General features: G+C 48.1%; 1 protein-coding gene across 4 annotated transcripts; it reads right to left on the bottom strand.

Annotated features, from left to right (window-relative positions):
• Positions 1-197: 197 nt before the first annotated feature.
• On the bottom strand, positions 198-17,679 carry LOC117057202 (alpha-N-acetylgalactosaminidase-like). Of its 4 annotated transcripts, none has more exons than XM_033168067.1 (8): positions 17,622-17,679; positions 15,053-15,224; positions 13,675-13,849; positions 12,088-12,265; positions 11,350-11,444; positions 9,673-9,834; positions 6,114-6,311; positions 199-1,289 (listed from the first exon to the last, which is right to left on the bottom strand). In XM_033168067.1, exons 2-8 carry the CDS (start codon positions 15,205-15,207, stop codon positions 1,029-1,031), a joined length of 1,224 nt encoding a protein of 407 aa, XP_033023958.1. In that variant the 5' UTR covers positions 15,208-15,224; positions 17,622-17,679; the 3' UTR covers positions 199-1,028. The 4 variants fall into 4 exon arrangements, with proteins under 4 accessions (XP_033023960.1, XP_033023958.1, XP_033023959.1 ...); XM_033168068.1 differs by lacking the exon at positions 17,622-17,679 and adding an exon at positions 17,197-17,243; XM_033168069.1 differs by lacking the exon at positions 15,053-15,224 and having other exon boundaries at positions 198-1,289; positions 17,622-17,665.
• Between the last annotated feature and the right edge of the window lie 349 nt (positions 17,680-18,028).

Consider the following 18,028-nt stretch of genomic DNA (forward strand, 5'->3'; position numbering starts at 1 on the left):
CTTTCCCCAAAGAATCCTGGGGGAACTGTTGTTTGTTAAGGGTACTGGGAACTGCAGCTCTGTAGGGGATAAACTACAGTTCCCAGGATTCTTTGGGGAGGGATATGTTTTAAATTATGGTGCGTATGCAGCCCATATCAAACCAGCAGATACCAGAAAGCATTCCTAGGAGAGCCACTTTCAAGTGTCAATATATAGTTAACACACCCCTTCCCCCCTGCAAGACATGTTTAGCTGCAGAATTCCATGCGCAGCACAGTGTGGGTTGGGCTGTCTTGCAGTAAGGGAGACAAAGAGGGTTTGTAAGAAAGAGAAGCTGCGCTCCTGCGGCCCAGGAGATGGGGGAACCCCTTCCCTCTGAACGGAAAGAAATGGAAATAGAGCCAGGCCATCTGAGGACACAACCACACCATTAAAACCAGTACGACTTCATTGATTTGGGAGAGGGATTGGAGACCTGAGCAACAAAGGACAGGGCACTTCCATGATTTTCCAGGTAATCCTAATGTGGATGGAGGGAGGGATATGCACTTAGCTTCCAAACTGCCCCTGGTTCCTGCTACCTTCAAGGGCTGCGCCACACACAACACTTTTGCAGCAGTTGTTTCTCTGCATGGCTAAAGGTGCCAATGGATGGACATGGGCCGTTCTGCGCCATGCGTATAAGCTACCGCTTTGGTGGAAACTCTCTGTGCAGCTGTGGGAATTGCATCCTCCCTCGTGTGCAGTTTTGTGAGGTTAATCCAGAAAAGGTAGTTTCCATGGAGGCAGCTCCTTGGGGTCCTGCAACTCCCTTCCACACAGCTAGGTACATACTACTCAGGAGAGTTTTCTAAATATCCCCAAAACGCCCAGAGAAAGGGGTGGAGGGTCCAGCTTTTCCATGGTTCTGTTTATCCCCTATGCTCGTCGCCAAAGCCCTCCGCAAGGAGGAAGAAGAAGCTTTCGTGCCTTGGCTGCTGATTTCCTTAGCTGCCGGCTTCCCTTGTGACATCTGAAGCATGCTGCCTCCTTGGTGAAAGGGAAGATCAGCACAAAGGCCTGAGGAAGAACAGGACCACACCGGTCGGAGGGACCTTGGTGCGAAGGGGATCGTTGAGCTTGTAGGTCCCCATGAACAACTTTTCCAGCACTTCATAGACCTTGTAGCCTGCCTTGCAGTCCAAGATGCCCAGAAGTCCCAGAGTTGTCACAATTGGCTTTGGTGCCCCATCGGTGCCGTTGTTCATCACTGCTACTGCAAACTGGCCGTTGACGAGGGGCCTCTTCCATACTTCCAAGTGTTGGCTCTGTCAGGTAGAGATGGGGAGAGGCTTGGTTACTGACATTTAGCTTTATGCTGAGAAACCAGTGGGCAACTAACACCTTAAAGATCTAAAATAACACCTCACCATTATAGACGCAATCAAAGGCCTCCTGCAGGCATCACCGTATCAGAAGGTCAAATGTGTCTCTCATGCACTGACTGACTGGATACAGAGGAATGGTGGGAGACACCAGCTGCGGAACCTCCAGGGGAAGAAGGCTCAGAGCCCAGGGATTGGTGGTGGGATGACGATGAGCGGTCAGAGAGAGGAAAGAGAGCAGACTGGGAAGAGCAGGTGTCGGAAGCAGAAGGGGCAACAGGGTTTAGTGAGAAGGGAGAGTCTGTGCCAGAGAGCAGTCCAGAGGCAAAAGCAGAAGCAGAGGTGGTGGTGTCAAGAGGCAGAGCTGAGACAGGCTACTGAAGAAGCCAGGGAGTCTCCCCCTCCTACTGCAACCAGCTCTCCGCCTCCCTCCTGGTCTCCTAGAACACACAGAGAAAGGAAAAGAGCAGAGCACAGATGGGGTTGTGCATAGACACAGTTGCGACTGCTTTGGAAAGACCCTTGGAGAGGAGAAGCCTTAAGAGAGTGGTGGGAAGGTGGGTACCTTCAGCCCTTGCAACTGCCTCATTGAGGGCACAACCTACTGGGAAGAGTTGCTGTGATCACTAGGCCTGCGCTGTTTCGGTTTCTTTGAATAAAGAGCTAACTGCACTGACACCGTGTTTTCTTTATTGTTGACCTACGCTCGACTCCGACCCCTGACACGTATGATGTAGGAATCCAGCCTACTCTTTTGAATTCCCTCCCTTTACACCAGGTGGTGAGGGAGCTTTGGCCCGCTAGGTGTTGATGAACAACAACTCCCACTGTCCCTGGTCACTGACTATGTTTGCTGGGGCTGATGGGAGTTGATGTTTGGCAACATCTGGAGGGCCAAAGGTTCCCCACCCCTACGTTGCATACTAGTCGGGCGCCATCTTTCTCACCTTTTCGGCACCTGCTGGATACTTTTCTCTTTCAACAAACCTTTCAAATGGAGATCTTTCTGCCACTCAGCATCAGAGCTGTTTTTGAACATGGTATTGTTTTTAAATGTTTGCGTTGTGTTTGTTTATGGAACTGGTTTTAGACGTGTTTATGCTTTTCCTTTTTATGGTTGCAGCTCACAATCTGCATTACAATTGACTTTTGCACAGCGCCCAGTCATTTGGACATTGGATAAATATTTATCACTGGGCATTGCCATCGCCATAATTACCATTCATTCATAAGCTGCTGCCTTGACACAGGAAATGGCAGCAATTCCGCCCAAGCCATCTGGCACCGGACTGCTTTGTCAAAGGCTCTGGTGACCTACAATGCACACCATCTCTGCGCTGCGCCTACAAACAAAATTCGTAGTTGCCTTATACTGGGTCAGACTCACTAACTGGCAAAGGCTGTTCAGGGTCTCAGGCAAGAGGTCTACCTGGAGATGGCGGGAACGGAACCTGAGACTATTTGCATGCGAGGCACAGCTATGCAGACTTCCGCTCCCGCTTGAGGTCACTGTCCATGCAACTCTGCAGGGATGTGACAGCTACAGAAGTGGAGGAGTGTGGGGGAGGCAGTGATGGTGTTGCTCCTGATGGTCAGCGTTTGCTGGCCTGCCTCCGATAGGAAAATGACTTGAGCCAATGCTGTAGCATAGGAAGTGACAACAGCATCTGCACAGGAGTGTCAAGCCTAATGAGCAACTCAGGTCTTGCCCCCATGAAGCAGTTGCCGGGACTAAAGATCCTTGCCTCCCCACAGCTGTCTAAGTCTCCTCCTCTCCAGGGATTTCCCCCCAAGCAACTGTGCCTGTCTTTTATGCCTCTCCTGGTTCTGGGGGACAAGTGGGGAGCGGAGCTTCTCACAGCAGGCAGGGAAACCCTCATGACTCTTCATCCCTGCCTCTTAGCCCCCCTCCTCTCCTGTTTCAGCTTCTGCCTCTGGTTCTGCACTTCTCTCTGCCACAACTTTCCCTGCTCACTAAGTCCTGTTATTCCTTCAGCTTCCCACACCTCCTCCTCCCAGTCTTTTCCCTCTGACCACTCATTATCATCCCACCACCACTCCCTGGGCTCTGTGTCTTCTTCCCAGCTGGTTCCTCCGACCATTCCTCTGCACCCATCCAGTGCTTGACAGCACAGGATTGCAGTGAATGGTTACAACATGGGCTTCTTTCAAGCTGGGGACAGGAAATCTGTAGCTCTCCAGAAGCTGCTGGACTACAACTCCCAACATCCCCAAACACTGCTCCCGCTGGCTAGGACTGCTGGGTGCTGGGAGTCTGACAACAACTGGAGGCCCGCAGGCCGGCCAACCCTGCTCAAGGTAGTTAGCAGAGTTCTGGCTGTGGCCACCAAATTCCCAATATTTGCACAACTTAATCTGGGGTGTGACAGAGAGTGCAAACAGAGCTATTACAGGTTCGATACTATGCTTAATTATTACCCTGCTGTGCCTATCAACCCTAGGAATTGGTGATGGGGAGGGGGGGAACCTGCAGGCTGTGACTGTCAGCAGGTGTCACACTCACAACCGGAGCCTCATTATGAAATGGGGTGTGGCTCCCATTGATTCGGGATCAGGTGGAAGGGTGGCCCGTGTGTGGGAGGGGCAGATACTGTACCCAGGGGAGGAGGCTGTCACCGGAGTAATATTAACGACCAAGAAGGTAGGAAAACAAATCGCCTGCCGGTTGCAGGAAGGAGCGGGAGGGCAAAGCGCTAAGTTGCAATGCTGATCGAGTTCACATGCCACAAGGGATGAGTGCATGCAAGGACAATTACGGAAGGGAGGAGCTGGGAGCCTGATGCTGGCCAAGGTGGCCCCAGGAGACTCAAAAGCCCAAGCTGGATTCTGCCACAAAGCCAGCTGCTGCTGCTGCGTCATCCAGTGCTTCGGTGGCCAAGCAGGAACTGATCCTAACTGCTACTGCTCATTTGCGGCTCTTTCTCTCCCTCTGTTTACCCTGAATAGAGTAATGGTTATGCAGGACATCCCGTTTCTGGTTTCCTGGTTTTAGAGCTTCTGCCCAACTTAGAAAATGCCACATGTTGTTTTTCTTACAAACTGGCATTGCTCAGCCTCTCCAGCCCCTCCCATGTCTCCCAGCTGTTTATGGAGATGTCCAACATCCAGGGAAGAGCTGTGCCTCAGCGGTAGAACATTTGCTTTAATAATAATAATAATAATAATAATTTATTTATACCCTGCCCCTCTGGCTGCATTACCCCAGCCACTCTGGGTGGCTTCCAACAAAATATACAATAGTCTGTCAAACATGAAAAGCTTCCCTAAACAGGGCTGCCTTCAGATGTCTTCTAAAAGTTTGGTACAGTAGTTGTTTTTCTCTTTGACATCCAGTGGGAGGGCGTTCCACAGGGCGGGTGCCACTACCGAGAAGGCCCTCTGCCTGGTTCCCTGTAACTTGGCTTCTCGCAGTGAGGGAACCGACAGAAGGCCCTCAGCACTGGACCTCAGTGTCCGGGCAGAAGGACGGGGGTGGAGACGCTCCTTCAGGTATACTGGACCGAGGCCAAGAGATGGTGCAAGGTTTGAGGAACAACCCCTGCCTGAAACCCCTACCAATCTTGAGGGGGGTGCCCCCGCGTTTGCCGCCCCGGGTGGCAAAGCAGCTCCCTACGCCCCTGTGCCTCGCTACATTATTGCTATCTTTCAGGAGGGAATGGAAAACATTCCTGCTTTTGCTGGCTGAAGAATACTGTTCCTGGCAACCCTGAGATCAGTGGATGAAAGTACCGTATTGGTCCGAATATAAGCCGCACCCGAATATAAGCCGCACATTTAAAATTGGAGTGGGGTGGGAGAAAAAATACCCAAATATAAGCCGCTCCATTCCTCGCTGCTCCTGGCTGCATATTGGATTGGGGGGGGGGAGCTGTTCTGCGTTGCCGGGGGCCCTTCCCCTTCCTCACTCTCTCTCCCTTCCCGGCCTTGAGGGAGAGGACGGGGGACTACGCGCAGGGCGCATGCTGCTTTGCCGCACTCCTGGCTGCATACCGTAAGGTTGTGAATATAAGCCACACTTTTAAGTTTTCACAGTCGGAATTTGGGGGAAAAGTGAGGCTTATATTCAGGCTAATAGGGTATGTTTTTTATTGTGGTTGGCATTTAGAATGTTTTAATCTGGTTTGGAACGTTTTTGCTTTGCTTTTTAATTGTATATCTTTTTTGCAGCCTTGGGGTGCCTGGGAAGAAGGCAGGGATATAATTTTAATTAAATGATGAGAATAATAATAATAATAATCCCTTCCATCTCCCCTCAACTAATTCTGCCTGGTTGGAATGCCTTCCTGAACTAGGAATACGCCTCATGCTTGCCTGGCTGGAGAGGTGTGTGTACAGTAACCTGGGACTCCTACACAGCTGACTTCCGTCAAATTACTTGCTTCACTCACTTCCCCTGGCCCCACCCACTTTCCCATTGGCCCCGCCCACTTTCCCATTGGCCCCACCCACCACTGGCACGCAGCTGCAAAGAGGTTCCCCACACCTGAGTTGAAGGATCTTGGGGGACAGGGAATTGTGAACAGGGGGACTTGAGACCATGGAGAGCTGCTGCCAATCAGAACAGGGGGTGCTGATTTGGATGGACTAAATCTGACCCTGGCACAAGGTTGCCTTGTATGTCCATATGCAGCTTAGCTGCATGGATGACCCATTCCATGGATGACATGTTTTTAGGCTCTTGCAACCACCCTGAGGATAAAAAGCGTTACTGCTCAGGTCCTCGTCTCAGTCACTCAGTAACCGTACCTTGGCAATACGCTTCCCTTGAATCCCCAGATTGTCTTGGTTTATGTAGATGAGCAGTGGGTTCTGCAAGATGTTCCTGGCCTCGGTCGAGATAGTCCGTAAGTTACAGGACATGAAAAAAGGGGCCGCCAGCACCGCCCACAGGGCCACCTGCACTTTTGACTGCTCGTAGCTCAGGCCAAAGTCACCAATGATCAGCTGGTGGGGAGGGGGGGAAACACAAGACAAGAGAAAGAACATTTTATTCAACAGAGTGTCATCTTCTAGAGGAAGAGCAACACAAAAAGAACGGGGGGAAATGATTTACAGCTTCAAAACTGGATCCTGAATGTAAAGACAAATCGGAACGAGTTTATCCCTGATTAGGTTTGCCATGGCCTGATGGTTATTACCTTGTGGTAACACAGAGGCAGGTTTTGGTGCCAGTGTTGTAGAATGCTCTCCCTGCTGAAATATCACAGCCCTCCATATGTGCTGGCATTCCTCCAGCCATTGAAGACACACCTGGTTAGGTAAGTGTTCCCCTGAATGGAACATGCGGTTTTAGTGCTTTAACTGTTCAACGGTATTACCGGTAATTATCACACTTTTTAACGGTTGATTGTATGTTTTAATGCCTTAATGGGTTTGTTAACTGAGCATTTTAATTATGCACTGATTTTAATAGCTGTAAAACACTTGGAAGCCATTTTGGCAAGCAAGCGGTATATAAATCAATAATAACAACATCTTATTTTAAATATTCATAGAGCACCTTTCCAAGCAAGTTATTACAACTACTAGCTGCCAAGGACTTGCAGCAGAATGAGGTATTCTTATTTTGCCATTTGTAATAATAATAATTAGAAGATTGCCATTTTATACAATGTGTAAGGCTTTTCAGTGGTTGCTCATGAGGAATCAGGCAGATGCAGAACTTCTAAAAACTAAGTTCTTTATTGTGCAGATATTTACAGTGGAGCTAAAATAAAGATGTCCAGCTCATCCCTCTGCAGAGCCCGGGAATGTCTGTTTCCGGTTCTTTGCCCAACATAAGAGGCACGGGATCCTGAACCCCCGCCTCCCCCCCTCTACATCCTTCCTCTCTGCCCAAACGGGGTCGACGGAAAGGGTTCCTCTCCCCTCTTCCAGCTTGGTGCAGAGGCTCTCCATCCCTGCCACAGCCCCTGCTCCGACTTCCTGTCTCCATCTCCCTCTCCCCACTGGAAGAGCGGTCGCTTCCTCCATTCGAGGAGGATGACGGACTGCTCAACAGAGACGGGGGCTCCCTGTACTGCAACCGCCCCGGGATCGCTTCCCACTGCGGCGAGGTCGGTTTCCTGACACAATGGATTACTGGTTTGCAAAGTCCTTTGTTTATACACATGCCAGTAATCCATGCAGCAACCTTCAAGGTGGGCCATTATCCCTGGGGACTGCTGAGCATGAGCACCACTAAGAGTAGAGGGCAGCCCTGTCCCTGACTCATGGGGGGCACAATTCATGGGGGAGTTCTGCTGAATGAGCTGATCAGCTCCCATCACCCCTGACCACTGGCCATGGTAGCTGGGGCTCGGGAGCCCTGCCACAATTGCAGAGGCACACATTCCCTATCCCTGCTTAAGACAGCATCTTCCAGCAATGCAGACCCTTTCTTAGGATCTGTGTCAATGTCCCCTTTGGACAGGTAGATTCCTATCAAATTCATGTTGATCCTTTTTGTACGCCTTTGAGGTTTTTCTTGCAGTCGAGCAGTATATTAAAATAGTGTCAAATAAATCAATAAATTTCTACCTGTAGTCAGAAAATCTTGAAAGGCAGTACAGTCGTACCTTGGTTCTCGAACAGCTTAGTTCTCAAACGTTTTGGATCCCGAATGCCACAAACCCAGAAGTGAGTGTTCTGGTTCACGAACTATTTTTGGTAGCCAAACGTCCAATGGGGTTTCTGCGGCTTATGATTGGCTGCAGGAGTTTCCTGCAGCCAATCAGAAGCCGTGCGTTGGTTTTCGAACGTTTGGAAGTTGAACAGACTTCTAGAATGGATTCCGTTCAACTTCCAAGGTACAACTGTATAGGAATTCAAAGCACTGGAAATTAAAAGGAAGCTCCGCAGAACAGAGGAAGGAAAACACCCTCTAGTGGTTACTTGGAGTGTGCAGGTTGTTAGGCTTGGTTCATGGATTGCCCTGCCTCTTATCCTTTGCAGCCCAAATGTCCTCCTAAATCAGACCTACAGTCTTCTTTTCTCAGACTGCCTTGGAGCTATTATAAGAAGTGCAGTTTCTGGATCAGACTGAAGCCCTTTTCACCGACCATCCTGTCTCCAGAGCAACCACTCAAGCTATCTCTGGGAAATTCGTGAGTGCAGCACGCAAGGTCACAGCCATTCCTTGGGGTTTGTTCCCAACAGCCAGAATTCTCAGGTGTCCTGTTTCTGCGCATGAAGGCTCTGCAGGGCACCATTCTGTCCTAGATGTTATTTAGCATCTAAAGGAAGCCACGGGGAGCAGACTTTAGGAGCATGGTGCCACCAGCATGCTGATGACATGTAGCTCTAGTTCTCTGAATCAGGAGAGGTCACGCAAGACCTGGACTGGTGCCTTAATGCCGTGGGCACCTATGGGCTGGATGAGGGGCAGTAAAGTGAGTTTGGATCCTGGCAAGGCAGATGCTCTGTGGGTAAATGGTGCTCAAATTCGAGTTGCCTGTTCTGGACAGGGCTGTGCTCCCTCTAAAGGTACATTGCTTCCCCATCCTCAGAGGAAAAGGACATGGAATCCAAGGCCTGGGAGGATAGTGTAGCCTCTGTGAGGTCCTTCGCAAGTCCCAGCACCAGAAGAATCCACGATGACAGCATCTCTCTAGCGTGAAGAGGTCACATTGCCTTCCAAAGACACCAGCTTGGAGGTGATAGTAGAAACTTGGCCTTCCTACACCACTGGCTGCTGAAACTATCAGGGACCCTTTAAGAGTAGAGGCTCCACTTACTATGGGAAGGGAAAGTGGTTCAAAGGAGACTGCAGGATAATTTAAGGCTCAGTCTGGGTTTGAAGGATGTTGGAGCAACATTCAGGCCTTCCTTATCAGACTGGCAGACTATGAGAGCTATCCAGGATGCTACTTGGCTTGCCTTCTGACCTCTGCTTTGACTGATCTTATTTATCTAGACTTGCCCCCTGCCTTGTCTGGCCTGGCCTTGCTGGGGGCTTGATCCTGGTTTGACCAGACTTTCTGGAACTGGTGCTGGCAAACTGTAATCTGACTATCCCTGGCCTCTGTGCCTGGAACATGCCCCCCTCCACTAGGGTTAAAACCCTGCCCCCACACCTCCTGGTAAGTCCAAACAGAAAAATGTTTTCCTATGTCTAATATTTTGTGTCCTGGGACAGAAATTTTTCCAGAACACCTTTGGGTGTCTGCCTTCTGCAGTCTCTTCTGTGCATCGATGCTGCTATCTTGTTTCTGTCTTCTCCCAAAAAGCAACAGTCTACTATCCTAGTACTGCCCTAAGTGTTTCTCTTAGAGCCCACAAGAATTCTAAGCATAAGGGACGGCAGTATGGGAAGAGTTGGCTTTACCGTATCAGGATCATTCCACCTTCCTGGTCCTGCAACAGGCTGAATGATGTCCTGATGATCTCCGTACCACTCAATGATGCGGAAGAGGCTGTCCCAAGAGTCTTCAATATCACCAAAATTTCTCCACAGATTACATATTTTGCCAAGTAAGGTATAATTCACCTGGATAAAAACAACAGGGACACAATGGCACAGACGTTGCTAGGAATATGGTGCTGCCTGTGCGCTTGCTTCTGCACACAAGCAATACAGGTTCACAGGCTGAGCAAATAAACAGATGCAAATATTATAACTAACAGCTGTTGGGTCAAGTACAGCCCCTTGTCCCGACTACACCTGGACCAATGAGGAGAAGCGACTGGTGAAGCACATACAAGTGATATACAATAACACTCCTTGCTAACTAGCTGTCTAGGCAAACTATGACGGCAGACCTGTGCTCTGTCTCAGATGGTTGGAGCAACAGTGTAATCCACTCCCTGTCCCTTCTTAACCACCCCCCCCCCCTTGGCTAATGCAGTCCCGTTGCCTTAAGCCCTTCCTTTAATGGGGAAACAACAGAAGAGGAATGCCCAGGGATTTTCCAAAGAAATGACCCCCTCTGCGAACCCTCCAGGCCCTCTTGCAGCTCTTCTCTTGACTCCTGCTCTTTCCCCCCTTGCTCTGGCTGCTTCGACCTGGTCTCATGCTCCTGACTCCTCCTCTACCAGCAGCCACTTCACGGGTGGCACGGAACCACACAGACCACTGGACCCTTTCCCTGGATCTTCCTCCTCCCACTCTGTCAACACATTCCCCCACACCTCAGGCTCCTACCCATCCCTGACACCCCTTGAAGGTGGTCATCCATCCCCATTCACAGCCTGAAGGTGAAGAGAGGAAAATGGCAGGCTGGTTGGTGGGCAGCAATGGAGTGGTATTAGCCATCACCCCATACCCTTTCCCCCAGACTGGCAAAAACACTTGCTGACCAGGGTTCCAGCCAGACAGAGAAACCCCATTTATGAAACATGTCTTGTCTCCTATCTCTACCCGTGGAATAAAGGGTCCCATGGTCTCGAGAATGTTGCCTGTCTGGCAGATGAAGTTGATTGAATAGATGGAACTCGCAGAACTGACCGCGAAACTCCGAGACCAGAGGGAAGAAACGGTGCAAGAGGAGTGGAAGAAAAATTAAGGACTATTTGAAACAACGTGAAAAGATAGACATTTGAAATTGAAATCAGAGGACATTTAAGGCTACAGTAACATCAGAAGTTAGGTTAAGATAGGATATAAGAAGTTTGAATTGTGTTATGTTTATTTGTATTAGGAATAAGATTATAGGTATATGATGTTTATGATATATAAAGATTAAGACTAGTTAAGAAGGAAGAATTTACAATGTTATAAAGTTACTATAGTTAATTAGAAATGTACGCAGAAGGGAGGACGTGAGGAGGTCCCAAAACAATGGGATGCATAAGATAAGAATAAGTAAATAAGTGTTTGTTTATTATGTTTTTTTGTATTTGTATTTTTGTAGTATTGTAGTTTTGCTGTAGTGTTTTGTTTATTTTGTATTTTGTATTTGTTATTTTTTGTTATATTCTGTTAAAATTTAATAAATTCTTATAAACGAGAATGTTGCCTGTCCCAGGGCAAAGGCAGAGACACAGAAACAGGTGCAGAAATTACCTTTGGCGGAAGGCCCCCCTCATAGGCAGGCCAGCTGCAAGAAAAGGCAATGGGCCGTCCTGTTTTGTTCAATGCCGCACTCATCTTTGGGTAGCCTGGGCAATAAAGAAAGACAGGGCTGGCAGCGGGCTCAGCTTTTAAGACCGACAAAAGCAGTGGCAGCTGGTTTGCTGGAACCGGTGGGGTGGAAAGCAGGGATGCCAACAGCAGGTGGCGCCAGAGCAAAAGCTATCGATCTCATCTTCCTCCCTGCTAAGTTCTACAAACACAACGGGGAGCCTGAGGAGGAGGAGGAAGGTGACAGGCAGTGTGTCCCCCCCCCCCCGATTGGCTGGAAGTAAGGAGGGAGGGAAGGAGGTGGGGGGTTGGCTGAGGTCAGACAGAGCTCGGTGGGCTTGTGCCCCATTTCCCCAAATGAACCAGCCTCCACTGTTAAAATGACACAATGTCTACACAGGCATGCATTGGTACATCTAACTCAACACTAGCATCTAACTCTATTTTTGTAAATCACTTTGAGTTTTGTTTCATTTTTCAATCAGGCGGTGTATAAATCTTATGCAATGAACAACTGAACAGGACTGCTAGTGCTAAAAAGGACTACAAAGCAAAACCATTTAATGTATCCACTGCCTTTGCGGATTACTCCATTTTTAAAAAGGACTATCTGGGATTTGCCGGCTTCAACTGAAACCCCCCCCCCCTGGTGATCCTTCCTGTTTATTGACAGGCACAAACCTACTGCCTTGATGGAAGAATTGGAGAAGCAGCCATCCAGCTTCAGCATGTCAACCCCCCACTCGGCAAAGGTCTTCGCATCCGTCTCAATAGTATCCAGGGTCGTCCCAGGGTAGCCCGAGCAGGTCTCGCTGCCCAGGTCACTGTAGATGCCAAACTTCAGGCCTTTGGAGTGAATCTGGGTGAGAAGAGGCAAGAGGGAGCGTCATGACCCTAGAGTCCAGTGGGGACCATGACACAGAGTCAGAGGTTACAGCAATACCAGCTCAAGAAATGGGCCATGTTCCCGACTCTGAGCGTGATGCTGGGGATCCTGAGGCTGGCAGGCTCAGCGATCTCCTACAGTTAATGAACCTTTTTCAGCCCGAGGTCTGCATTTTCTTCTGGGAAGACTTCCAAAGGCCACATGCCACTGGTTGGTGGAGACAGAGGCAAAACTGGGTGGAGCAAAAATACAAATTTTTAACTTTTTTTTGTCAACTCTCTTATTTGCGTTTGTCGTATCGGCTTACTTTGCACACAGGTATTGAATCAGCACAACAGACTACAACAAAACAAAAATTCGCACATGCGCGAATTTCCCGGAGAGCAAACGCAACTGTTAAGGCTTCATTGCATTTCAAATAATGCAAAGGAGACAGAATCATTTAGTTTGCTAAATATGCTGCATCTGAATTAAAGGTCATCTTGCAAAAGTCTGTTTTGAGGCGAGTTCAGTTTTGACTTTTAAGCAGTTCTAAACATATTCACACACCCCTCTCTATCCTCCATCCAGACAAGTATGAGGTGTTGCCAGAGTTCAAGGACCCATTCCAGTGCATCCGCTGGAGCACACTGCTCTCTGGGAGCTCTCCTTGGTGCTAAGACAACTAACTTGCCTCGCTGTGCCTTGTGGGCTCCTCCTCAAGGGCAGAAAAAGACTTACAGGAGGGTTCAGTGTTCAATGGAGGCGTGTATACTTTCCATTTGGCTCTGGTAAAAATGTTTTGGCTGAAATCAAGTGAAAAGTGTGTTACTTTATGGCCCAATTTGCACAGCACAGAAAGGTGTGCAATCCCATTCAGGACATGCCAGAGTCAGTAGGCGTTTTGGTGCATGCCGAAGAATCTTATTCTAGCAGGCATTGTAACTGAATACTGATTTTATCATTTTAACTCATTTTCATTGTGTTGACTTTATTGGACACTGCAATTAAGTGGCATATAAATTGTTGAAATAAATAAAAACCAATACACAAGAGGGCTCGTTCACGCCTTCTTGTTTGTGATGAAAGGAAACAAACCATGATCCTGGCTTGCTGTGTCTGAATTAGGCATCGTAGCTTGTTTTGCTCCATTAAAGCACAACTAGCAAGCCAAGAAGAAACCATGACTACATTAATACTATTAATTAAATTGGTTAACCAATTGTCACACAAAAATGGCATATGTAGAAGCACTTTTACACAAAAACACAAAGTCCATAAGAAATACACAAAGCTGCCCCCTCTGTAAACTACAGCAGAAGCTTAATCTTAAGTAGCATTTTTCTTGCAGCTTTTAGAGAAATCTGCAAGCTTTCAGAACAAATGCATTTTATTGAACTTACATAATCGGCAAGGGCTTTAATGCCACTGGGGAACCTTTCGGGGTTTGGCTGCAACCTGCCTTGCGCGTCTCTTTTATTTGCTGCCCAGCAATCATCCAGGTTGACATACTTGTAGCCGAGCCGCAACCATCCGTCGCCAGCCAGCCTGTCTGCCATAGCCTTGATCAAGTGTTCACTGTTAATGAACAAGAGTTAGAAAGCTAGTGTGAACAGGGCCTTGCTAAGTTAGATGGCTGGTTTGAAAAGCCACCCTTTATCAACTCTTTCTGGAGCTGCTCTGCCTAATGTGATTGAACTTGACAAACATCAGCCTAGACTAATACATAACATGTTGAAAACAAAAACAGAAAAACCAAGATTTTCAAAGATGATCTCTATCAGGCATCCCCAAACGTGGCCCTCCAGATGTTTTGGGACTACGATTCCCACCATCCCTGACTACTGGTCCTGTTAGCTAGGGATGATGGGAGTTCTACTTTCAAAACATCTGGAGGGCTGAGTTTGGGGGTGCCTGATCTATATGAACTGGAGCTTAGCTGCGTAGAGAGGAACAGAGAATTGTTATGCAAGCCCTTTAAAAGAGGGCTGGTTATAAAAAGCCTTTTGATAAAATGGAATCTGCAGGAGACATTATTAACATTGGGGCAACCAAGGCACTGATTAAACAGGCTGCAAATTGCAACAGTACACTTGAAGCATAGGTTTGTTTTAGGTATGGCAATGGAAGAGTCTCACAATCTCTATTTAAAAGAGTGGAAACAACTTGTTTAAAGTTAGCCTCAGCAAAGCAATGCCCACCATCTGAAAAATGTTTTGTTGCCTCATTGTGGGATGAAACATGGCCAGTCCAATACTTTACTTTCCCCCTGTCCTTGTGGCTATAATGATGTGATCTAAGAGGTGTGGTACCGGACTTCCCTAAAGCATCACTGAAGGTATTGGGGGGGGGGGAACGACCTCTTAGGCAGGGGAAAAGAGAAGACTGTGCCAGATCTCATTGTTGTGTTCTTGGTTTCAAAGGGATATACTGGTAAGTGTGGGGAGCTGAAATAAGCCTGCAGGTGCATCTGTTCAAGTAAGATAAATTTCCTTATGATACTGGTGCAATTTTCCTCATTACAATGATAGGTTCCAAAAAACATAAGGTGTTTCATGCACCTTCAGTTGATGCAGAATTAAGGTAAAAACCACAGGCAGACAACCCCTTCTATTGCATTAACGGTTCGCTAGGATGTAAAGAACAAACCAAACCAGGGGAATTCCTCACTTATATGACCATTCCCCCCTCCCTGCAATTCCCCCCCCAAAAAAACCTATTGTTTTAATAACAGCATCCAAGTCAACAGCTTCAGTACAACTTGCAGCGCATTTCCCCCACCTGATGCAGTTGTCAGGATCATTTTTGCAGTCTGTGTTACATCTAAAACGTTCCCAAGGCACCCAGCCCATTGGCGGAGTCTTCAGCAGTCCGTTATCCAGGGAAGCACAGCAGGCTGCAAGGCCCAGCAATATCCCCAGGGAAAAGTGCAACATGATTCAGACACCACCCCCTGTAAAAATCAGAAGAGGGCACATCTGATAATGGAAGATGGAGCAAGGTTGTTTTCTCCTGCTCTGGAGGGTAGAACCTGAACCAATGACTTCAAGTTACTAGAATGAAGATTCTGACTAAACACCAGGAAGAAAGTTCTGATAGCAAGAGCTGTTTGATAGTGGAACAGACTACCTCGGAGGGTGGAACATTCATTGGAGGCTTTTAAGCAGAGGTTGGATGGTCCTCTGTCATGGATGCTTTATATGATTACTGCATTGCAGAGGGTTGGACTAGATGACACTCAGAGTCTCTTCCAACTGTATGATTCTATGATAATCCAACATATTACTTCATTTCAGTGGTTTCAAATAATTTCTAATATTTGAGGCACCTTATATGCATCTTTGGTCACCTTATATGCATCTTTGGACAACAAGCAAGTGGGAAACAAAAGAAGAGGTACCATGCTGCATTTTCCAATTCCAGGTTGTTTTACTAGGCAATGGGCACTTCTAGTACAACATTTATTTATTATTCTATTTATGACTCACTTCCCAGGAGGCATCATGGAGCAATTAACAGTAGAATAAAAATATATGTCAAGCAATTGCATGCATAAAAACCAATTAAAATAGTTTCTCTCTTACACACACACACACAAACACACACACCCGACACATATACACACGAAAGCACATATAAAATAATTTCAAATTCAGAACACATACCTACTGAGATAATTAAAATTACTATTATTATTACCCGCCCTTCACCAGCAGGTCTCAGGGCACGTTATAATAATTTAAAATTGGAATTAGAAACAGTTAAAACAGATTACATTCACAAGAGATGGGGTACGTCCTTAAAACACAGACATATCTCAGGTGTCAAAGGTACTTTTAACACTATATATTGAAGATGCCACACCCACCTCTGTAGGGAGGGATTTCCGCAACTTAGGGGCTACCACAGATAATGCCCTCTCCTGGGCCACCCCCAAACTTCCAGGGGTGGTGGAACAATCAAGATGGCTCCCTCTGTTTACCGTAACACCCAAGAGGGGCTGTAAGGAAGGAAGTGGTCTCTTGGATCTTTGCGGCCTAAGTCATTTAGTGCTTTAAACACAAGGGTGAGAACCTTAAATTGGGACTGGCAAGCAATGCAGCTGTTTTAGAACAGGAGTTATATGGGTTCTAAATGGAATAATAATAATAATAATAATAATAATAATATAGTCAGATCTCCATTTAGGAGACTTTTAGAACATATTCAATAGGCACCAAAATAAGAGAAGGCACCTGATATAGAACTAGTGAGAGTTAAGGACACAAGAACCTGCTGGATCAGGTCAGTAGCCCGTCTAGTCCAGCATCCTGTTCTCATGGTGGGCACCCAGAAAACTGGTGGGCACCCAGAAAACCCAAAGATTGCCAAAGGGCAAGTGTCACCACACTAAAGGCCTGATTCCAACATTGTGCTGAATGGACCCCCCGATAGGATGGTTATGCCTTCTCACGCAGAACACAATAATGGGGTTGGGTACATAAGTGATGAGACAATCTCATCGCCTGTATACCCCCAAAATGCTTCTGCTGATCACTCCTTTATGCTTGTGGCATGAATTACTGCTTAAATCCCTGCTGAATTAAGTTTTCTGCAGGAATTCCTCCACCTCCCTGCCTACCCATCAGGTTAGGTAATCCTGGCCACCAAAGTGCATTCACATGTTTTCCATATATCATAAGCATGCCACCAAAAACAGTATGCAACAAAACACCATTTTGAGCTGATGGCATTGCACACTGGGAAGTCTCTCAGCGATGGCTCCCCTGCTGCTGTGCCCTTGTCTGTATAAGGCCACCTGCTACATTTGGCTGCAAAAGTGAGCAAGTTTGATGACTAAAACAGGTTTCAAAGGTGCCAGAATTATGACCTTTAAAGAATTTTCTAATTTTTTATTATTATTAATGGTTAGGGAGCCGTTTTACCCCTTCTCTGTGCGATTCCCCTCACTGCATTTAGGGTTTTGAATTGCTTTTTCGAGCGTCATCAATGTGACGTCACAGGGGCTGACTGTGACGTCAGCCGGAGAAAGAAAAGGCCTCCACTTATCATCGAGGGCCCTTTAAAACACGCCCCCTCGGGAATGCTCCTCCCATGTTCCAGGAGGGTCGTGCGCAGGCGCACTGGCCCTGGTGGTTTGAAGGCGGGAGGATACGCGAGGCCACCTCAGCCCGCATGCGCAGCACAGCCGCCTCTCTTTTCTCCTCATCCTCACAGCCGGTCGCGTTCCTCTCCAGAGACAAGCGCCGGTGACTAACGTTTCGGGTAAAAAAAGGATGGCAGGCGACGCCCGCAACCCATCTACCAGCAGCGCCCCCTTAAAAGCCTCCCGCACCCCTGCCTCATTTACCCGCCTTTCCTCAGGAACACACAGAGCAACTCTTAATTCCCGGTTGAGGGAAGGGCGGGACTCGCAGAGATCGGCGGTTGGCCGGACGCACCCGCCCTATCAGCGGCGCCGACGCATAGCACAGCAGCCAACGGCGGGAGGGCTCCTGTCGGTTCGACCAATGAGGAGGCGGCGAAAGAGGCAGCGGAGGCGTGCCCTGGGAAGCGAATGGCAGCCAATGGGAAGCGGCGGCATCTCTGTGAGGGGAAAGAGAGAGCGGCGTCCGAGGCCCCGCCTCCCATAGAGGCCCACGTCGCTCCCCGCCTCGTCCAATCAGCCGAAGCCGCGCTTGGAGGAGGTTCCCTCATTGTGGCGCCGCCAGGCGGCCTCCGAGCGGTAGAGGGCGCTGCGGGCGAGAGGAGACGGGG

The sequence above is a fragment of the Lacerta agilis genome, chromosome 13 (assembly GCF_009819535.1).
Source record: "Lacerta agilis isolate rLacAgi1 chromosome 13, rLacAgi1.pri, whole genome shotgun sequence".
Lineage (NCBI taxonomy): Eukaryota > Metazoa > Chordata > Lepidosauria > Squamata > Lacertidae > Lacerta > Lacerta agilis.

What these genes read in the sequence shown, in the direction of transcription:
- LOC117057202 (XM_033168067.1), bottom strand. Translation starts at nt 15,207, where the DNA reads ATGTTGCACTTTTCCCTGGGGATATTGCTGGGCCTTGCAGCCTGCTGT. An exon ending in TTAAAGCCCTTGCCGATTAT is followed by an intron (nt 12,266 to 13,674) that starts GTAAGTTCAATA and finishes CTTCTCACCCAG; the next exon opens with ATTCACTCCAAAGGCCTGAA. An exon ending in AGGGGGGCCTTCCGCCAAAG is followed by an intron (nt 9,835 to 11,349) that starts GTAATTTCTGCA and finishes GTTTTTATCCAG; the next exon opens with GTGAATTATACCTTACTTGG.